This window comes from Perna viridis, chromosome 7 (genome assembly GCF_037379345.1).
Source record: "Perna viridis isolate PV_CMFRI_1.1 ecotype Kerala chromosome 7, ASM3737934v1, whole genome shotgun sequence".
Classification (NCBI taxonomy): Eukaryota; Metazoa; Mollusca; class Bivalvia; order Mytilida; family Mytilidae; genus Perna; species Perna viridis.
This window is the reverse complement of record NC_142451.1, coordinates 3,759,049-3,782,772: the sequence shown is the minus strand read 5'-3', so window position 1 is coordinate 3,782,772 and position 23,724 is coordinate 3,759,049. Positions and strand designations below refer to the sequence as shown.

At 32.6% G+C, this 23,724-nt stretch overlaps 2 protein-coding genes across 19 annotated transcripts in view; one reads left to right on the top strand and one right to left on the bottom strand.

Annotated features, from left to right (window-relative positions):
• The window catches only part of LOC148611006 (transforming growth factor beta receptor type 3-like), a 76,052-nt gene extending 70,241 nt beyond the window's left edge, over positions 1 to 5,811 (bottom strand). For 2 of the 5 annotated variants that reach the window (XM_088591036.1, XM_088591035.1), the window contains exons 1-2: positions 5,569 to 5,810; positions 5,008 to 5,167 (exon numbers count right to left, since the gene is read on the bottom strand). In XM_088591036.1, coding sequence (XP_088447162.1) covers positions 5,008 to 5,074 — 67 coding nt within the window. In that variant the 5' untranslated portion in view covers positions 5,075 to 5,167; positions 5,569 to 5,810. Of the gene's footprint in view, positions 1 to 5,007; positions 5,168 to 5,568 lie in introns of all 5 variants that reach the window. The other 3 variants (XM_088591033.1, XM_088591037.1, XM_088591034.1) reach the window with 3 other exon arrangements.
• A 4,628-nt stretch (positions 5,812 to 10,439) lies between these two features.
• Positions 10,440 to 22,873, top strand: LOC148611005 (cyclin-dependent kinase 9-like). 14 transcript variants are annotated; one of them, XM_088591022.1, is made up of 5 exons: positions 10,456 to 12,228; positions 13,900 to 14,160; positions 15,876 to 15,960; positions 18,806 to 18,896; positions 20,134 to 22,873. In XM_088591022.1, the coding sequence occupies exons 2-5, from the start codon at positions 14,156 to 14,158 to the stop codon at positions 20,976 to 20,978; spliced, it is 1,026 nt and encodes a 341-aa protein (XP_088447148.1). In that variant the 5' UTR covers positions 10,456 to 12,228; positions 13,900 to 14,155; the 3' UTR covers positions 20,979 to 22,873. The 14 variants fall into 14 exon arrangements, with proteins under 14 accessions (XP_088447142.1, XP_088447148.1, XP_088447152.1 ...); XM_088591026.1 differs by lacking the exon at positions 13,900 to 14,160 and adding an exon at positions 13,743 to 13,837; XM_088591025.1 differs by lacking the exon at positions 13,900 to 14,160 and adding an exon at positions 13,502 to 13,616.
• Positions 22,874 to 23,724: the final 851 nt, after the last annotated feature.

Sequence of the window (23,724 nt, the reverse complement as noted above, 5' to 3'; positions counted from 1 at the left end):
AGAATACTGCCATCTGACCCCTATGTTCTATTTTCAGTAACAGGGGTCAAGTTTTTTCATGGAACAAAAATCCTAACAGTCATTTTGTGCAGAACACCCTATGGAACAATCATGCCAAGTTTAACACCTGTCAGTCCAGTGGTTTCAGAGGAGAAGATTTTTTAAAATTTGTCCACGACAACAGACGCCAAGTGATGGCATAAGCTCACTTGGCCTTGGTCCAGTTGAGCTCAAAAAGAAACTCTGAACCGGAAACGAAAAATTTCCTAAATTTTGGTTATGGACTTTTTTCTCGACATAAGACACGTGCAGGTCCGGGGGTCAAAAGAATAGGCCCGCAGCAGCACTAAGCTTGATGCAAAAAGGGACTAAATAGCACTCAGAACCATGGCCTGGGGGCTAGGGCCCTCTGCCACCACAGCAAATGAATTCTCCTGGCATATTACATGCTCAGGTCGTCAAGCCATAATACAGAAAAACAGACCGCAAACCATAGTGGTGCATCATTTTGGGAAAAAATGCCATGTTACACATTAAAAAACCCTTCCGTGGTATTCTTTCCGAGTACAAACCATTGGGCTTCGCCCAGGCGGCCAAATTGCCCGACCCTTCCCACCTCTCCTTATTTCTAGTGGCAATCAAAATTTGCCAAACCCACTATCCTTGTGTCCCATCCAATTTTTTTATTTCAGAATCATTTCATGTTCATTTTTTTCATCCATTTCATGTTCATTGCCTGGATACAGCTGAAATATTGATGCTCAGGCATTAAACCCCAAAAATCATTCAATCAATCTTGACATAAATTTCAGGTTAACAAGGTGAGTCCAGGCCGGTGAGGAAACATTATTTTTTTTTTGGCCAAACTAAAATGTCACTTCTTTAGTACACTTCAATAGTTTGTTCATCCTAAATATGACCTTTAAATACATATACATGTACATTTACATGCACGGTTTAAATCTTTATACATATTGGCTACAAGTATCTAAATTTACATTAGCTATATGTACAAGTATGTGATACATGAAGTGTTACATGTACAAATGTAATACATGTACCAAGCTTACCTTTACATTTAAGAAATAAGAAGATTTAACAATTCAAAATTAAGACAGATTTTTTATCTACATTTGTATCAAAAGAAAGCTTTTAACAAATCTATATATGGCTAACATTTTTTTAGTCTTTAATTCACCAAAAAACTGAAGTAAATGTAACTTTTCTTGTAAACAAGATATGTGAGAAAATGCAGGTAGGCAAAATATCCAGAATTCTAATAGGAATGAATTTAAAAGTACATGTACAACTGAAAAATCCAAAGTTAGTCACTATACATGTACAATGTATTTTTTTCAACTACATAACATTAAGAACATGAAAAATTTCTATTAGTACTGTAAAATATTTTTTGCACTTCATTAATTTCAGTGGAACAACTTGAAATTTTGTTCTTAAACCTCTTAAGATTTTACACTTTTGAGATGTTAAACAGAAATCATGCTGCTATGGAAACCCTGATCCATGAAATAAGAAGCATGAGTCCTGTTGGTAAACATATATTCACAACAGTCTTATCTAAGGAATAAACAAATGAACATTGTTTGATGGGAAATCACATTTTTTTGTCAAGTTTTCTGAAATTTTCATGAGATTAGAAGTAAATAAAATTCCTGTTTGTTTGCCCTCAATTCTTATATTATCAGAAAACATTTTAACATCTTCACCAAAACTTAAAATCAAAATACTGACTTGATATTTTATGTAAAATAAATGGCAGTTCTCTTAAAAAAAAAAAATAGAAAGAATAATCAAGAGAACCAAGGTTATAGTGGTAATCAAAAGAATGTAATCCAGGGACAAAGACCAGACATGGAAAACAAACATATACAACAAAGAACATAAAGTAACTAAAATTACACATACAAAGTAACAAATGCAAATGAGCAACTCAGACTCCACTAAAAACTGGGAGCATGGACCAGGTGCACCGGTAGGGTAAGCGTCCTCTGCTTTTCTAGAAACATCCGCCGAGTTGCTCATCAAAAGTCAAGTCTGGGGTAGACTAACGAGTTCATGATGACGACCATAAAACTTCTGTAGTGATGACTTCAATCTTGCAGCAACATAACCCTGTTCCAGAAGCCTATTTATTAGAATTCTAGCGTGATACAAAATGTCTGCATAGATTTGGCAAGCTCTGGTATAACGTATCAGTTTTGATATGAACACTTTATACGCAGGTGCTGAAGGGATGTTGCCATCCCTCATGAAGAAGTGTGTCCACAGGTCAATGATGTCTCAAGAGTTGGATGGTTGATGTACATGTATACTGATTAATATGAAAGTGGCACACAAGGAACATACTACCAGTATGAAGCATGATATCTTAGAACATTCCAAAATCAAAGGCCAAAACAAGTAAATGTTATGCTTCCTGTTACCATGAAGAAAAATGTAGGTACATGTAGGTAGGGAAATTATTTTATTTTTCAATAACATTTACATTGAGTTAATGGGGAAACAATGTTGAACTTCACAGAGCTTTAAAGCCAAAATGCTCTTAAAATGTTCAGGTTGGTAGGGTAGCAGGATACAGACGTATCAGTTATTGGCCTCATAAATCATTGTACAGCTATGATCTTATTTAAAAGCAATGTACAATAACTGGGATATTTGACAGAAATAACAGTTGTACACTCAAAAGTACAATGTACACTACATCAAGTTGAAGCTGCATACAAAATAAATGTAATATTTATGGGAAAGACATACATACATGTACAATGTACATTACATGTAAGTACATGAAAGTACTTACACACATAGACATCAGTAAACTTTATCCTTAAGTCACGGGTGAAAGTTCAAGTACATTGTATTTGCACACATTAAAGTATGGAGTCAGATGCAGGCAAACAATTGACCACAAGCTTAAGTCCTAAAAGTCAATTCACATCATTCAATGGCGAATTTCTGGGACAAATTAAACATTAGTCAATAAACTTATCAACTACAATGTACATTATACTAAAAAATTCAGTTAAATTTAAGCTGGCTATAAAATTGTAAGAACATTAGTTCCGAAGACATTTTTATCACCTAAAACTCTGAATGGTCTTAGTAAGTAAAAATCTATCAGCATTAAATGACAAAATGACAAAGCCTACATTCATTTTTTACATTCACATTAGGTTCTAAGTCTTTAATATACACATTTTACATAGACATCAGGGTCTAAGACTTTCACATACACATGAGGGTCTACATCTTTTACATGTACATACAAAATGTACACACGAGGGTCTCAGTCTTTTACATACACATAAGGGTTTAAGTCTTGACCATACATGTGATACACATGAAGGTCTACATATTTGGCATGCACATGAGGGTCTAAGTCTTTACTTATATGTGAGGTGGGGCTCAGTTTTTTACTAACACATAATACACACGAGGGTTTAAGTCATACATACATATGAGGATCAAAGTCATTTACTTAAAAATGATACACATGAGGGTTTATGTCTTTTACATACACATGAGAGTCTAAGTCACAGTGATCACATTTTTGTATTTTTCATTCACTGTGTGTACATCATACAAATACTACAAAGGAACACCATACACATTGTAGGCTATTAACTACACGTTAATTTCATTTCAAAATTACAAAAACAATCAACTATGATAATATACTAAAAAGGATATCTTCACTGAAATTATAACATCATTAAGTGATATTGAACATACTTAGATGATTTGTTTACAGCAGTAAATACATATTCATGTACTTGTAGAACATAGAGTAAAAGTAAAAATATACCTTGATTGGATAAGTTATAATGTACAATGTATATGAATATCATGTCATATGAAAAGATAGCTAACAACATCCAACATTTCTAAAAAAAAAATAATAAATGTAGAACAAGTATTTTTTATTCCCATCTGTACTTGAAGTCACTCCCCATTTATGTAAATTTATTGCTAACCCTTATAAACTCAAATCAATCAAATGTTAAATATTTAGTCTCCTTTAATAAACAATTACAACATAAAACAAATTCATCCAGTACTGTAATTCAACTATTCCCACTGCATCACTAAACCCCTTTTCCAATGAGCTAGTCACAATTCAAATAGAACACTAACAATAAATAATTTAACTTTTTATGCCTATAAAATACCAATAAAAATGTATCAATTTCAATTTGTTTAAACCGTGAATTATAACAAAAATAAATTTTTAATTTTAAGTACATGTACACTGTAGTTCAACTGTTTTCTGTATAATTAAATAACTAATTATGTTGTTTTTTTTCTCTCATTATGAATGTATATGTAGCTGTGTCCCAATAATTTGTTCCTTCAAAATTAATTTGGATTATGCCACTGAGATTTAAAGCACCTTGATCATGTTTTTGAAATTTAGCATTTAGATTCTTCACTGTTAAAAATTTAAATCATTTTTGTTAAGATACAAAGATTAAAATCTACATATGCTAAAAAGCAAATTAAAGGCCAATTGTATAGGTGTGAAATTGTAGAGCTGCATGAGTTTTCATTAATAGTGAGCTACAATGATAGAAGGGTAAAGGCTAAAAACATTTAATCCATTTCAAATGACAAGCTAGCTTAAACATATGTAATTGACATAGTCCTTATAAAAACAAAATGTTAATTTGTAAATTACTTTGTTATTTTGGACATTTATATTTCAGGACAATGTCATAAATAGTAAACCATATTCTAATTAGCTGTGTAATTAGGTAATTAAAGGCAATTGTATTACATGGAATTGTAAATGAATTACATGTAGTCCAAATTTCCAATAAATTATTACAGGTATTTCATTTTTAAGAATTCTTGAAAGAGAAACATGGATAGACAACATTTTCGGTTTAGTCGTAGTGTAATCTGTTTATTTGTTTTTTAATGCACATTTCGCCACACTTTACATTGAAAATAGAGAGTAACATACATTTCGTAAGTAGACCAACTTACCCACTTGAATTAATCCAACACTGCTATATACTCCCAAAGCAAAAAGCAAAATGTACAGCGAATGCATTATCTGGTAATAGTTTCGGTTTCACATTGGTCCTGCGAAGTAAAATTGTGTATTCCCACTAACGAGCACCAACGAACCCTTGACCTATTTTATCTGTGGAGAAAAAATGGCGCTCATCAGCAAAATAAAGATACTTGTTTATGCTAATGAAATTGTAAAAATAACGCAATATTCTACAAAAACATTTCAAGCTTTCTGCTTAATTAAAAAATATATATATTACAGAGTGTTGTATCAATGATATACCTTTAAGAGTAAATAAACATATCTAATTCTATTGACCTCAGCGTGTTTCTTTCAGCCAGGTTTGCCTGGGTCACAAGATCAAGTCAAATATTGGAAACACTCCAAAATCATTTTCTCTTTTAGTTAAACCTAACCGATCATATCTAGCTAGAGTAGGTACTTGATTGAAATGCACTAGACATATTGTTGATATTTACATCAATTAAAAACATGTTTACTAATTTGTGTATTAGTGTATTCCCACTTACATGTGAAGAACGACGCTACATTTGTTTACATACAACACATGTAATCCTCTCTAAATTTAACAAATTCACATTTGGTTTGGTCACAATATTTAAATGCTAAAGTATATCCAAGGAAAACATAAAATGTAAATGACAACTATAAACACAAATTTCCCACCAAAAATTACGTTGTGTATTCAATGTTGTTTTTGCTTTACAAGTAATTGACACATTTCCCTATAAGGAAAACATACGTCACAAGCACCTGCTGCTTACACCATCTAGCGGAAAGCGACAATAACCAAAGTTCCCGCGGAAAAAAAGCAAGCTTAGCACTAATGGTCTCAGTATCGTATTAATTTTCCCATAGACTTCTATAGTGAAGTGCATATTTTTAGGATTTTTAAAAAAATATGTAAATTGATTCAATAAAACTTTCACTTATGTAGCATTTCTAAGGACATGTGAAAAAATAATTTCCCGCAAAGAAAATAGGGTGAGTCCACGAAGATCGGACAGAAAAGTAGTCTCGAACTATAAATAGCCATTTTCCCTACTTTCATTTTCGTTTTGCACTCACCAAACCAACCTTTTCAGTGGAACATTTTTATGATATTATGTTAGATTTTCTTTTAAAAAAGTTCTTCATCTTACAGTGTGATGTTTGCTCTATTTTATAAGTCATTGTTCATATCTTTTGACAAAATATTAGTTTGTAGAGAGGCAAAAAGAAAATGCACTATATTTTTATAGCATCCATGTTTTGACGTACACCTGCTCAGGGATATGCAATACGATACTGGTACCTGATCGCATGTGCTGACGTAGTGGAAATCTAAAATGGCTGCTATTGTCAGTGGAGAATATTGTTAAAAAGATTGTCAGTCCTATTTGAAGTTTATTGTATTTTTTTTTTTTTCAAGCACAGGGGAAAGTTAATGTTTACCGGAGTTATTATACAATTATGACCTATAATATCAAATAAAGAAATCGGAGGACAAGGTGATAGGGTCTGAGGAATAATACACACAATTGTTTTAGTTTTCCATGGAACTCGTTTGATTTGGTTTGTCTTACTGAAAAGAACATTGCTTGTAAGCTGTACGGTCACAACGATAACCTATAAAAAAAAATCTAGCACAATTAGCGCAATAAACCTGCTACCACACTCTCCAAAGAAGAGACTGAAAAACCATAAAACTGTGCTATCCTTTTTTGGCCTCTCTACCAAAGACTATAATTGTGATTTACCGTCCATGCACTGGATTCTTAAACTCCACAAGAATCCATACAAACAATGCTACATAGCTGGATCTGCAAAATGTACCACCAAACCTCTTACAAAAGTTTTAACTTCTATACTCACAGCTGTCAAAGAGGGTGTGCAGTCCTATCACAACACTTAAGTGTTACTCCCGTAGAGGTATTGATTCAATGTGGATCCTAAAAAAATTGAAAGATCTTCTGGGAACTATCAGTTCAAGACTATTATCAGAGTATAATAGCATTAAAACCTATGATTTTTCAACACTGTGTACTTCTATTCCCCATACTCAGTTGAAATCCCGACCTGAAAACATTATATATCGTTGTTTTTTCTAAAAAAAAAAAAGAAAGAAAAAAGAAAAAAAAGACGGTACACCTAAATACAAATATATAGTTCTTGGTAGATATTCCTCTTACTTTGTAAGAAATAATTCCAAATCATCTTCCAAATATACAGAAGAAGATGTTCACAAAATGCTGCAATTTTTAATCGACAATGTATTTGTCCAGTGTGGTGGACGCTATTTTCAACAAACAGTCGGCATTCCAATGGGAACAAATTATGCTTCTCTACTTGCTGACCTATTCCTCCATTCTTATGAGGCTGACTTTACAGCTGATCTGATTCGGAAGAAAGAATCTCGTTTAGCTAGATCCTTTAATCTCAATTTCCGCTATATAGATGACGAATTATCTTTAAACGATCCTAATTTCGGGGATTTGATATACATCGCATCTGACCCAAAGAACTTTAGCTACAGGATACTACGGACACTGTGAAGTCAGCCTCATATCTTGACCTACACTTAGAAATCGATGGTAAGGGAAAACTATTGATCAAACTTTACGACAAACGTGATGACTTTTCATTCAGAATTGTCATCTTTCCTATCATCTGTGGCAATCATATCATATCACAACTCATACGTTACGCCAGAGCTTGCCGAAACTACGCAGACTTGATGTGTCGCACTAGTATGCTTCTAGAACAGGGTTGTGTTGCTACAAGACTGAAGTTATCACTACAGAAATTTTATGGTCGTCATGATGAACTCGTGGATCGTTATGATGTGTCCATCTGCGCCATAAAAACCGATTTGTTCAATGTGTCATAGTTTTACTTTCCTCTTTCGACCACCCCGGACTTGATTTTTGATGAGCAAATCGGTGGGTGTTTCTAGAAAAGCAGAGGACGCTTACCTTACCGGTGCATCTGGTCCATGCTCCCAGTTTTCAGTTGAGTCCGAGTTGCTCATTTGCTTTTGTTGCTTTGTATGTATTATTTTAGTTACTTTATGTTCTTTGTTGTGTATGTCTGTTTTCCATTTCTGGTCTTTGTCCCTGGATTACATTCTTTTGATTACCGTTAGACCTTGATTACTCTTAAAAAAACAAGAGGCTTCCAAGAGCCTGAAACGCTCACCTTGTTCTATGTTTGCCTTTCAAGGGAAATAACTATAACAAGGAGATGTCCGACAATTTTTACCCAAAAGAAGACTTAAGTAGGGCATATCATAAGGATCATATTTCTATTTATCATAGTCCAAGATATTGGCTGAATCTGCATCATTTTTCACCTTTCAAGGGCAATAACTCTAACAAGAAGTCGTCCGATCCAATGCAGACTTTTGTAGGCCTTGTCATAACGATCATTTCGGCCATTGAAAGAATTTGGCAAAACCTAACTGTTTTGGAAATTTATAAGAAAATCTTCTGTCTAACCTCTGTGTTCTATTTTCAGTAACGGCGGTCTCGTCTTTCGACGGATCAAAAATAAACACATTAGTTCTATGTAGAACACCCTTAGGAACATATCAAGTTTGGTTCTAATTGGTCAAGTAGTGTCAGATGAGAAGATGTTTCAAAGTAACATCGAAAACGTCGAAAAAGGGCAATGTTCTATGTACAATACCCCAGGGAACATTTATACCAAATTCGGTTCTTATTGGTCCAGTAGTTTTAGAGGGGAAGAGTTTAGGAAAATGGTTGACGACTGAGGCAGCGCATGACAATAGCTCACCTGGCTCATGGCCACGTGGGCTAAAAACCTAATTCTGAATAAATCGGAAATTCGTTTTTATAAACCAAACATCTTTGAAAGTTCTTACTCATAACTTTCAATGCATTTTTCCCAAACTGAACAAAGTTATAGCACTCCAAGACGGTGCGGTTTAGACAGTTTCTATAGCCAGTATGAATGTATATATGTTGGATTCAGAAAGCTATTTACATATAACTGTGTAATTATATCAAACAAGTAAATTGTAAATTTTGTCATAGATTTATGTTCTTGCGGTCCATGTTTTCATTGGTATACGAACCAAAATTATATAACTCAGTTGAACACTCCGAAAACTCTTCTTGCTGACGAGAATGTTGCTGGTATAGTGTTGCCTAGTACTAATGTTGTTATTCAGTCAGTTTGGGATTTTACTATTTATTCCAAAGCGAGAATTTTTGATGGAGACGCATACTACTGCTAACGTTGTTTCCGAAATTTGTTACTATTGTTATATAGAAGTTTGAATTCTTCAATCATGGCTCAAACATTTATTTAAAACTTTGATATAAAATTGAAATTAGTGTCGAAATTTAAAACTATTTTAAAACTATTTCAAGTGATGCTATTAACCCTGCGTAATAACAAGAATTTTGTCTGTTTCAACAGAGAACCTACGTATATAATCAAACAAAATGACAACCCAAAAATTCAAATTGTGTTTACAACCATGCGATGTATTTTTTAAGCTTGCAGAAGATGCATGTTAGTGTCTTTTGTCTTTTCCCTTCACTAGATTTTATGTGTGCTCCTTTCATGTTTTTGTGTGTTTTAGCACGGGATATATGGTGAGGCCGACTGTCACTGTCAATGATTGTGAGAAATTCATAGTATTTTAAGTCCAAAACACCATGCAGGGAAGAAGGCTAACACCTATTTTTAATCCGCAACACTCCAAGTCACAGTAATAAGATTTATATTTCTATAACTGTTACTCAGTATATAATTTGATATAAAAAGGGTCTTTTGGATTTTAACAATCAGCAAAACCACATTTAGAATAGACCTATAAAATTACAGGCCAATCCATTTTCATGTAGTACACACGTTTTCAAGTCTTAATTGCAACACGATAAAGTGTATTTAAAAGAACTTCAATTGATTTCAGAACAAAAAAAAACTTTATACCATAAAACACTTCAAGAACAAACCATTTGATTCCTTTTTTTTATTTTCCTAAAGGGTACTTTAGAACTGCATATCCAGTATGCCACCTTTCAACGGGGAGTGTGTACTAAATCCTCGATTTCTGGTCCATGCTCCCAGTTTCTTGTGGAGTCCGAGTTGCTCATTTGCTTTTGTTACTTTGTATGTATGATTTTAGTTACTTTATGTTCTTTGTTGTGTATATCTGTTTTCCGTGTCGGGTCTTTGTCCCTGAATTGCATTCTTTTGATTACCACTTTAACCTTAGCTTCCTTGATTACTCTTTCAAGCAGAGGGATCTTCAACTACGATTTAAAAAAAATAACCGAAAACTTTAACATCGAGTAACGGTGAGAAATATTAATTGAATTGTAATTATATTACAAATACCGGAAATTTGCTCTGCTCCAACCTAGATTTCATAATTCGTTGAAATACTGTATTTCCGGTTGGAAAATCATGCAAGGAAAAGAAACGCTATCTCAATCTTTCTCTCGCCCCCTAGACACAACCGACGGTGCTTCTGGTAGTACCCACCGACGTGAAAACAGTTATGATGACAATTTTAACTATCCTTATTGTCATGATATCAGCAAATACGAGAAACTTTGTAAAATTGGACAAGGAACCTTTGGGTAGTCATCTTTCAAAATTGTGGTAGTGGTAGAATGCGTGGACGGGGAGCCTCTTCAGGCTAATCGTCCACACACCAGGTTTGCGTCAAAATATATGGAATCATGACTGAAACGCAAGATTCGTTACGGAAATCGTGTCGAACTTATCCACAAATGTACGACTAATAATGTTATCACAAGCTGTGTTCATAATTAATAAACTAAACAGTTTTTTGTTTTTGTTAGGCACTGGCTCCTTGTCCATGCATTTGTGGACGGGGAGCCTCTTCAGGCTAATCATCCACATCCAGTTTGGGTCAATAACACTCTGAATCGTGATGAAAACTCCTGATTTGTTACCGAAATATTGTAGAACTTTAAACACTGCAAATGTACACGTATGACTATTTATAGTTCACAAACTGTTTACATTTGATAAACTGGACAGTTTTCTGTTAGTGTTTTATATTAATACGGCTGCATATTCAATAGTTGCAGCAAGCCCCAGTGCTTGAAAATGTTGGTCTGACACAGAATTCGAACAAGTCACAGAAGTTTGATGTCTGGTGTCAAAGTCGATTGCATGTGACTTAATCAGATGTTTCAATAATTTGTAATAAAATCTTGGATGAAAATGTAAGTATCCCATATGCTAAAAAGTACTTCAGTGCTGACGCACAGAATTCTCCATGCATTATATTTGTTTAAAATTGTCTTTCAAGTTTGTTAAATGTGTATTTTGTCTTAATTCTGAATGTTTTTTTTAATCAATTCTGAATGTGTTCCAATCAATATTTGTTTTATCAGATACAATTTAGTAACTTTTATTGTATAAATTTGTATTTTGTATATATTTATAGAAAATTAATTTCTCCCTATTTCCACATTACTAACGTAAGTGGAGTGTTTCCGTCATGATTCAGTGTGTTATTGACTCAAACTGGATGTGTGGACGACTAGCCTGAAGAGGCTCCCCATCCTCGAATGCATGGACAAGCAGTCACTGCCTTCATGTTTTATGCTAGTTTGACATTATATTTGATATTGGAGGCAAGCACCTGTGCTTGAAAATGGACAGGTTTTGTGTTGGTTGGACACAGAACAAGTCACAGAAGTTATGATGACTGGTGTCAAAGTCAATGCATTGTCTTTTCCGGATGTCTAAAAAAAAAAAATTAAATCTTGGCCAAAAATATAAATGTCCCATGTGTTAATAAACACGTGGAATAAAGGACCAGAGTGATTGGATATGTTTCACATTTGCCATCTGGATGGCAGCATTATGATTTAAAATGTGCCGGACTGAATCATATGCCAAAACAATCCTTTTTGACGTGCCAACTTTGTTTAAAATAGTCTTTCAAGTATGTTAAATGTGTATTTTGTTTTAATTCTGAATGAATTTCAATCTTTATTTGTTACATCAGTTACGATTCAGATTGTATTTGTATCATTTTGTATACATTTGTATAAAAAGAATTTCTCACAATTTCCACATTACTAATGTAAATGAACCATTTCCATCATGATTCTATGTGTTATTGACTCAAACTGGATGTGTGGACGATTAGCCTGTAGACTGCCACTGCCTTCAAAGTAAGAAACAAGTTGATTTGATTTTATACAGTACACCATTATGTTAACATCTATAACATTCGTAACATGTTATATCATGTTCTTTATATGCCATATGTGTTGTAACTGGGTCATAACCATATTTTCGTTACGAGTTTGTTCCAATAAAGTTTTGTCCTATCTATAGTATGGGAATGTTTTAAATGACTTATTAAATGTCTAAATATAAACCAGTCAGATGAAGATATTGTCAGAGATCAGATGCCTGACTAAAAGACAAAGCAATTTTGAACTGAAAATTCAAATTTAAAGGTCTTCTAATATCCGGAACCACTTTGTTTTCAAAATTGACAGAAAAAAACACTCATTTCGCTTCACATTTTCCTCCTACTGCAATCTGGTTTATGATTCAATGCTAGAAGAATGGGGGTCTTGGATATAAGCCCCACAGAAATAGCCCCGTAGGAAAAAAGCACCTATCTTACAATTGAACTTGATGTGTGAAAACATATTTTTGGGGGAAGCTTTTTTTTAGCTCACTAGGTTTTTTCGTATATCTCCAAAACCATTAGGTTTAACCAAATTCTGACTTGGATAAAAGTATTCAGCATGATGAGATCTATCTATGGTCAAATTTTGGTGAATGTCTGTTGACCCATGTTGGAGTTTTTGTCCATGAAAGGTAAAAAATTAATTTTTTTAGCAGTTTTCAGTCAATATCTTGAAAACTATAATAGATAGAATGAAAATTTGAATTGATGAAATGATTCTTATGATTAGTCCTACCAAAGTCTTCATGAAGTCAAAATTGTCGGACAACTCCTTTTTAGAGTCATTGCCCTTGAAAGGCAAAAATTAAACAGGTGAGTGATTCAGGCTCTTGGGAGCCTCTTGTTTTTTTTTTGTTTTTTTTGTTTTGGTATTATTTTTGAATTAGTATATTCCGGAAGTATTTGAACGATTCATATATTTTTTTTTCTCTTCTTTTTTGTGTGTTTGAATGATTCATATCTTTTATTTCCTTTCTTTTTTTCAAATGTATATTCCTTTTATATTTTTGTATTGGATTTCTTATTACCAGAATCATTTGAAATTTCATAACTGTTCTTATTTTATTGATAAAATAATGTTTTAAATAGAAACAGTTCATTGCACTTCAAACTACAAAGATATAACAGTTCAGAGCTAATGTTTCACTCAAAGTTACCAGGCAATATTTTAATAGTCAGCGCTATCTGCCGAACACTGAGTGCTGTTCATAATGATAATATTGATAATAAAATCTTTATTTCAGTTTACAAGCTAATCTTCCCTGAGGCCTTCACACACAAAAACTATAACTACTATAGAAAATTAAAAAAAGAAAGGAAAAAAACACAACAAAGAAACAAAAGCTGATTTAAAACAGTGTAAGCAGCAACAAATTTCTCCTTTATGATACTCTATTCAAAAGGCTTAAGGTACTTCTTTATATTGATTTTGAATGAGTTATCAGTGGCTTGATTACGTAAGTGTTTGGGTAACTTATTCCACAGGACAGACCCAGAATATATGAATGAATCTCTGAAGAGTTCAGTTATAAGTTTTGGGATTATCAAGTTTTCTTCTCCAGCATTTCTTAGTGAATAAGGTTTGTTTCTTGAAACATAGTTAAACTTTTCTGATATGTAATTTTCTGCTTTTATTTTGTAGAACTAATACAATGTAATAATTTAAACGAATGGTCAGTGATGTTACTCCGAGAGTACAGGAACAAAACTATCTAAAATGTCTAGAAAATACAATAAATGATCCTATCAGCTTGTCTGGGTGTTGTCCATAGACTTAAAATATAAAACAATACACGTTACAATGGTTCCCTAAGAGAATAAAGCTTAACTAAACATGTGGACACCACTTGAAGATTGCGTAGTAATTAGCAGACAACATTCGCAAGAATACAACAAGCATGTGGTAAATCTAACACTAAAATTGTTATGCAGACTATATGCAAAAATATTAAAAATCATTTTTGATTTTCAGAGCAAAGAATGAAAAAAATACTGTCAATCTGGACATAAGTAAACTTTATAATTCAAAACTTGCCGCCTAAATAACTTTAAATCAGTTAAAAAGAGCTTGTTACCTTCCCCTTCAGATGTTGACAAAAATGACAAGGAATAATAATGAAGATTATGACTGAAAAATTGCATGGAAAACAATGAAACCATATTGTTGACTCCATAAGTTGGTGCAGTTACGTGAAATACCATAAAAAATCTTTTATGTTTTGGTTTTATAAGGAAATAATTGATAAGTTGAACATGACCCCTGCCGGAAGAACAAACTCGGCCTCAAAATGACACAAAACATAGGTTAATCTTCGTTACAACGATATAATTATATTAAACATGATCAATATTCACTGGCAGATCAATCAGGAGACTCTAATATCTTAAAGTTGTGCAATAGAAACCAGCCAATAAAATGAACAAGGTCTGTGAATATTACCTTTTCTTATGAGGGAGTATGTTGTCTGGAAAACTTTTTTTCAGAGGACTTTTTTCCTGATCAGATAAATAATTAATTTTTGACTACCAAACCAATTTAAGTACTTATGGGACCGAAAAAAATGCCTCCACTCTAGATCAATGTCTTAATCTAAAAATTTAAGAAATATTAAATGAATCAAATTCCTGTTCTATTTGTGCCATTATTACCATTGTAATTTCTTCCAAGGCAATTTGACCTTAATGTAAATGGAAAGGTTTGTGAAAGTTGTCTGTTTATCAAGATGTGAAACAAATCATGAACTCTTAATCTTTACTCCCACAAGGATCAAATCATGTGGCAGAGGTGTAGCACCAAAATCTGAATTGGTATTGCGGGATGGACGCCTTGCTATGTTTGAACTTGTTTTAAGTAGTACAATACTTTGTTGTTTTAAGTTTTGACAAGACTTTTAGGTACAACCAACAAGAATTATTGATACTATGCTTGTCGTACTTGCTGTGCCAGGTGGAACCCTTCTCTTAGGTATCCAGTTTACTGGGACATTATTCCCTGATATGACAAAGGCAAAAACCAAGTTTCCTCCAGAGCAAATTATTCTGTCATCAGAAAGCCTATTTAACATTCTACATTCATGTTTTAGATGTATGAAAAAATAGATCAGTGAAAGATGAATATAGAATGTTAGATAAGCTTTCTTATAACAGAATAAATACTTTGATCTCATAGGGTTCTCTTTGGGCTATTTTACAAAGATGGGCAAACATGATCATAATATTCTTAGCAATGATTGATAAAAATCACCCCCATTGTTAAATTGTCATCTGCCATGATTAACTTTAAACATTTATTGGCCTTCTATTACTACCTCAGAATATATTAAACGTTTAACAGTGAAAATTTACCAGTATTAAGGAGAACTTGTTTGATTAATTAAAAGTTCTTCTCCTAAAATGTATGAAAGATCTACCAATGGACATAAAACCATCTACCACTCTCCAGTACTGATGGGTTTTTAAATCCTTCAGCACAATTCAGCTTGCATACATGTAACACTTAAAGTCTAAGGTTTGATAATTGAGGTAAATTTTTAGATAAAATATTAATAAAAGTCAATCATATATCTATATGTTTATTTGTACATTTATTTTATCCATATACATTTTCTTTTATTTAAGTGAGGTGTTCAAAGCAAGAGACCGTAACAATAAAAAGACTATGGTAGCCATGAAAAAGGTCTTAATGGAAAATGAAAAGGAAGGTGTAAGTAATGAGATGAGATATATAGAACAACAATTTTTAATTTTTTTCAAATAACATGAGATGAAATGAATACTTTCTATAATTCTGGCAAGGGTTTACTCATTTTCTTTGCCTGTAATTGTTATAAAAGTTTGATTTAAGTTGGAAAAACTAATGTTTTTTATTGTTCATCCACGTGCTAGTATACTTTGACACTTTCCACGGGTACTTCGACTAAATATAATACGACAAACAAGCATTACCATTACTTGACCTAGATAAAAAAGTAAATTCAACAATGTTTATCTTCCTTAAGTTAAGTAAACAAATGACTTCACAGTGTAAGTTACAACTTTCTGTAGAAGTCCACTCTTTGTACCATTTAGGTATCTTTACTCAAAACAGATACAAAAGTAGTTTGGTTCTTTGTATATTACAATTTAACGATTCATATTTTGGTTCTTTGGATATTACGATTTAAGGCTTGAGGTAACTTTAATAGTCTGTAACCGTTTTTCCGATGCAGTCCGTATAGTTTCGTTTTTTACCCTTTGACCTTAAAGACGCTCTACCATGGATATGCAAGTCACCTGATTGCAATTCTGTTTCCTGATTGGCCAAATACTGATAACTCAGTGGTGTTCGTAAAAAATGCATTGAAAATTGAAATTTCATGCCATGTGTTATTTCCTGAATGAAGCGTAAAACATTGTAAGTAAAAAGAACAAATTTTACTGCATCGACTATTTTTTTTATAAAGATAGTACTTGTTATACATCCACAATAAGTTGTGGCTGTATTATGTTATGATGCTGTTATAGTAAAGTTTGACATTTTCTTGAAATAATTTTACAGTTGTAAACTTTGTTGTTGAAGTAAACCAAATATCATCAAATTTTGATATATATTGCTACTTGCTGCTTGAGGAAATTTGCTAATTAAAATGAGGTCACTGGCTCATACTGTTCTCTGAAAATGGAGCCATAAGGGGAAAAATATGTTTTTATTTAAAATTGAATGAGGCCAGATTGAAGTATTTAAATTCTTTTTAGAATATAGATCATCTCAGAATGAATTAATGTAAACAAGACAAAATGGCATTCACATGTTAACATACACAAATGAAGATTCAATCATTCCTTGTACACAAGTCCATGTTTGCAGAAAATAAACATGTAAAATTCAAACAAGTGTTGATCTAGAGGTTCATCATGATTCAGATTGTGTCAAATGTTTACTCGTACTAAACACATCAGTCAGTAAAAATTCTGAAATACAACTGATTCAATTATTGGCATGAAAGGACAATGGAGTTGCACCGACATTATTTAGGGCATAAATCAAACATTTTGAACAAAATATGAAATGAAAAAACATTTTATTAATGTTAATCTCTCTTTATTGTGAACAAAAACAACAAATAACAAATTGTATTGTTTCTGACATCGTAATGTCGAACTTCCAGTCCACTTCTCATAAAAAGAAAAAAAAAACATTTGAAAGGCCAGGTGAGCTATTGCCATCACCATTTGTCCATCATCATCCATTAATTTTTTCAAACATCATCTTCTCTTTAAGTACTCAAAAAATTGTAACCTAACTTTGCATGAATGTTCCTTAGGGTATTTTTAACAATCTTCTTGTGGGGATTTTTATAAAAAAACTTTTGATGAAGGAATGAGTAATGGGTCCTGAAATAAATTTTTTCACGAATTTTAATTTCCAACTTCCAAAATTCCAAAATCTTCCCTCTTAAAGTACTGAATGGATTGAAACAAAACCTAGCGTGAATGTTCCGTAGCACATCTTTAACAATCTGTGTGTGTGGATTTTCGATCTTGCATAAAACATGGCCACCATTACTAAAAATACACCATAGGGATCAAATCGCAAAATTTTGTTTATATATTACTCAAAAACAGTTGAGTTTAGGTAAAATCTGGCAGGGTGTTGTATGGTGCAGAATGCCATGTTTAGCCTATGCCAAAATTTTCAGAAAGATCCATAGACAGAGGAATGAGTTCTGTGTCCTGAAATGGATTTTTTTCCAAAATTTTACATTTCCAACTTTGAAATTCTTCTCCTCTGAGACTAATTGGATGGATTGTAACCAAACATGGCATGGATGTTTGTTAGGGTGTCCTTAACAATCTGTGGTGAGATTTTTTATCTGTCGAAAAACCTGGCAATTGAAATCGAGGATTTGTGGAAATAACTAGAAAACCAATGGGTATAGCAAATTTTCATAGGGTAAAATTCATATGCATGATGAGACCGGCCTATCCCAAAATTTTCATAAAGATTTGCTGATTAATGTTGGAGTTATTGCCCTTGAAAAGTAAAAAAGTGACTGTGAGAGATTCATTTCATAGTATGAAAACCAGGTAGATAACTAAGATGCTCTCTATTAATTAAATGATTCTTGTGACCATAGTACAGTAAGGTCATTAAGCTAAGAAAAACTTTTTTTGACGAGGTGAGCAATTCAGGTTATGAGATTTTTTTATGAAAATCCCTGCCCTTTTAAAAGATTTATGAAGTATGCTCAGCAAATTTACTGTATACTATCATTTACCATTTTTGAGATAATGGGGTTCAAAGTAATCTATGGAAGCACCACCCTGAAGCGGAACTGTTTACTAAATAGAATTTCTGAATATTGAGCAGTATTGTATCTTAATGATTTGTTGTGTCCTTAATTAGCTGTAAGTCCCCCATGTTTAAGTGTGTCAAGAAAATAATATTGTGTCGACACTTGCCCCAAGTAAACAAAGTTCACCTGGCAGCATTTGTATCATGGTACACTTGATGAAGCTTTTTATTATGCCTACAATAAAAGATCTGTATTCCTTATTTTTCTTTTCAGTTTCCAATTACTGCCTTGAGAGAGATTAGGATATTACAGCTTCTAAGACATGAGAATGTTGTAAATTTGATAGAAATTTGTAGAACAAGAGGTATGCTTCTATCAGATAGGGTTTTGTTTTGCTCACTGGTGTTATAGTGTTCATTGCTTGAAAACTGATTTGTTCAACATGTCATATTTTCCTTTCCTCTCTTTTCTACCCTGGACTGGACTTTTTATGAGCTACTTGGCAATTGTTTCTAGAAAAGCAAAGGACGCTTATACTACCGGTGTACCTGGTCCATGTTCCAAGTGTTTAGTGGAGACCAGGTTGCTCATTTACATTTGTTACTTTGTACGTTTGGTTATTTTATGCTTTTTATTGTGTGTCTTTTCCATCTCTAATTTTTTTTCCTGGATAACATTCTTTTGATTTTTGCTTGAATCTTGGTTCCCTTGATTACTCCTTGAATCATCCCTGTACTAATTTTGTTTAATATTTGTACAGTCTATCATGTTAGCCCTAGAATTTCGATACTGCCATATTCCCACAGGAAGTTTGGGACTGATTTTGCAGGTTTCAGCTTCAATCATTTAGGACTAATGGCCTAAAAGTCAAATTTTGATCCTGTGTCAGTTATCTTATTGTAATCAAAACTCAAAATTGCGTTTATTTTGAATGGTCTGTCCATATTTGCCCCAACTGTTCTACCTCTGCAGTTGTATCGAGCTGCACCCTGCAAAGCTCTATATTTTAAAATTCAATAGAGAAAAATTGGTTGAAAAGTTAATATTGACAATGAAAAAAAAATATATTGTCTAATTGTTAATTAAGAACTGATGTTAAACGTTCGTATTTCAGATTGATAAAAATTTAGTATGGCACTGCTTAAAAATTAAGCACAGAGCAATTCATCTCCTGTTTAATATGCAATATTAAGCAGCCTTGATGAACATTAAAATATACCTGCAATAGATTGTTTTTCTAGAAATTATCATAATTATGGACTCATTTGATGGAAAATGGTGTACAAAAATTTCCTGTACTTTTCACAGTAGAGTTCAACTAAATATCAACTTTCGCTTATGAAATATTATTTTTATTATAATTGTACACAATGAGTTGTCCAATCCTTGAATTACTAACATAATTTCCCTAAACCTTTAAAATGGGTTTCCACAAAGAAAAGTATTTTTAAAGCACTGTTTTTGAAAGATATATTTTATAATTTCTCGAAGGTCAGCTGTTTCTGCCAGAACCTTAAGTTTTTTTTTAAGATTGTGACCCAAATATTTACCTGAACCATAATGTAAACTTTATAAGGTGAATGTGATTTTTCTGTATACAGCATCACCATATAATAGGAACAAGGCTACATTTTACCTGATATTTGAGTTCTGTGAACATGACCTGGCAGGGTTATTGAGCAACTATAATGTAAAGTTCACTCTTGGAGAAATCAAAATGGTCATGAAACAGTTGCTGAATGGCCTGTACTTCATTCACACAAATAACATTCTTCATCGTGACATGAAAGCACCCAATATTCTAATTACAAAAAGTGGAATCCTAAAGCTAGCAGACTTTGGATTGGCTAGAGCTTTCAGTAGCAGGATAGGAGCTGAGAACAAGAAAAAGTTTACAAACAGGGTTGTAACCCTATGGTACAGACCTCCAGAGTTATTGTTGGGATCAAAAGAATATGGACCTGTCATTGATCTATGGGGAGCAGGGTGCATAATGGCTGAAATGTGGACCAGAACACCAATAATGCAGGGAAAAACAGAACAACACCAACTGACATTAATAACACATCTATGTGGCTCAATATCAAAGGATGTGTGGCCAAAAGTTGACCAGCTTGATCTATTTAATCAAATGGAATTGCCACAAGGTCATAAAAGAAAGGTAAGAGAAAGGCTGAAACCGTATGTCAAAGATCCTCATGCTATTGATTTATTAGACAAACTCTTATCCTTGGACCCTTCTAAAAGGTTCGACGCAGATATGGCACTGAATCATGACTTTTTCTGGACAGAGCCAGAAGTCATTGATCTAGCAAAGATGTTGTCACAACATAATACCTCAATGTTTGAATATCATGTACCTCCTCGACGACCAGGTCAACCTGTGCCACAGCAGAGACAAATGAGACCACCAAACTCAGAACAACATTATGAACGTATATTCTGATATATCAAGTCGCTCAGTTCTGCTATTTACATGTATGTACCTTAAAACCCAGAAATTTTAAGAATACTTGGTAGTTAATATGTTTTTTTTTCGTGTATCTATTGTATGTTAATTTTCTTTCAGTGTATTTAAATCTTTTAGTTTTTTCTTTTAAAGGACAGGGGTGAAGATGCTGGGTACATATAATGTGAACTCAGAAAAAGTGGTATAAAATTAAGATCACATGTTCATAATAGTATTTACTATAACTGATGAAATCTTAATTTCAGTTCGTTTTTTTTTTTTTTTTATGAAATATGGCAATGTTTCTCTTTTACATTGTTTTTTCAACTCTTTTGATTAAAGATACAATGCACACGATCTATTGCATCATTTACTTTTTAGTACTAAAATTGTAGTAATTTCTAACATTATTTATTTGATGAACAGCTGTGATCAACTTATGTATACTCTTTGTTAACCAAAGCTATTTTTTTAGTGTATAAATAAGAATTTGTATGTTTTACATGAAGCAGTTACTGGTACTTTCATTGAGTGATGAGGCCATTTATGTTCTCTGACTTTATTATTGAAGATGGACCAAAACAAAATGTTCTTTAATTGGATGTAAGCTTTCTAACAAAACAAGATCTTCTTTTGAGAGAACACTGTTATATTACATTATCTCACTAATATGTTGTACAAGTTTGTATGATCATATGTATTGTACATGATGTAAACAAGTACAGTGGAACCTGGCTTAAAATATCTTCCACTAGAGAGAGCAAAAAGCCTAGTGGTATAAAACATGTTAATTATTCACAGAATACACTTTATACTAGTAAGGATATTTTAAGGTTATTGCTGAATACTGGTACCAGTATTTCCTAGGACAGGGTTGACTTAATTTTCTGTTTTCTTTGATATATTAATTTTAAGGTGACATTATATTGTATTGTCTGACATACTATTATTTTACTGGGAAGAGGAATTAGAATTAGAAATTATGGCATGTACATGTAACTGATTCTAAAAAGCTTAATTCTAAATATGGATGATAAGTTTGGACAATATATAAGTATAATAAACTGACAAGTATATTGAGTTTCTGGTTGCTGATTAGGTAGAGGTTGAATCTTTAGAGAAATATTATTTTTGCTAAATATTTCCTTATACTTACAAGTAATGTTAGGTTCTGTATGAATCTGTATATGATGTAATGTTTTATTTGGTGCTTTTTGTGATGCTTGTCAACTCTGCAAATAATGATGATGCTCCTTCTCCATGAAAATAGTTTTTTTTTACTTTCTTGGGTTTTCAGTGTCAGCTTTTATACTTCCATCTAACATAAGGATTTTTTTTAAACATCTGTCAATCCACACATCATATGGTAATTTAAACATGATTATTATTTGGATACAATTTTTGTCTTTCATAGAAAAAAAGCTGGCTATATTTTTCCTTGTTTTCCTATTTTCTTTTCAAACTTATTTGACCTTAAGCAGTAATAACAATGGCTATGAACACATCACATGCATTAGTACCACTATTCATTCAATGTAATTAATGCAGAACCAGTAATAGGCACATATTATTGACAAAAATATCGAAAATGATTTAACCAAATAACTTGCCCCCACCATCAATATGCAGCCCTACTTGTCTATAAACATTTGTTTATATACTAGTCAGGGTGCATTAATTGATGGGAGCAAGTTCTGTGATTTACCAATATTGGAGGGTTGACAAAGATGGCCATCATTTCAGGTTATAAAGGTTTAGTATTATAATACAGCATTATGGTCTTTTACACCAGTGACATTATTTTACTCCATCAATTGTTGTTTAGTTAATTGTCTTTCAATTGAATATTTTGTTAAATTTGAATAAAATTGAAGTAAATTCTAAGAAAAGAATCTGACTAGTTTTATTTGATTCTCAAAGATGGTTGGTATTATGGTATACAAAGGTCTATGATAACTTCATAATCCCGAAACTTCAAACTTAACACAAATGTTTGTTTTGGTGGTCAAACAGGTGGAGATCACTTGAATTTCGATGTACAAAATAATGCCAACAGACACTGTTTACATGTTTTCAAATGTCTAATCACTTCTATTACCACATCAGTATTGACAGGTGCTCATGTTTAAAATATAATAAAACTCTTCTAAGTTTACCAGTTATGTTTAAAAGTTCTAATTTCACTTTAAAAATATATATTGGGTTTTTGTAATATTCTATTGATTCCATAAATAAGGAAATTTTTTCTTACAAGTACCAGGATAATACCTGATTTGCACAACTTCTTATGAACTAAAATAATGTGCTGACAGACAATCGGTTCATGGAAATACTACTTCACGCAATACATGTAAAGTTCTATGTCAGAAAGATTTTTTAGGTGGAGACAGTAATAATGTACTTAAAATTTTATTCAAATATGTGAAAACAACTCCAAAGTAAACATGCAATTATTCTCATTGACCTGATTTGTAGGTCATTCCATGTCATCACTTGTACAGGTATATAACCTGTTTCCTTTTTACAGAAAATTTTATTTTTATTTTATGTGTTAAGGGATTTTTTTCAACATTTTTTGTAGGATATTTTATCACTTGTAACACTGTAACTAGATAGAGAATCCCTCCTTCAATTTACTTCAGACGACACAATTGTTTTTTTCATAACAGTCTATACTTTATGGAGAAAATTTGATTTTTAATTACTGAGTTACAAGATTTTTTCAGATTTTAAAAAGGATTTT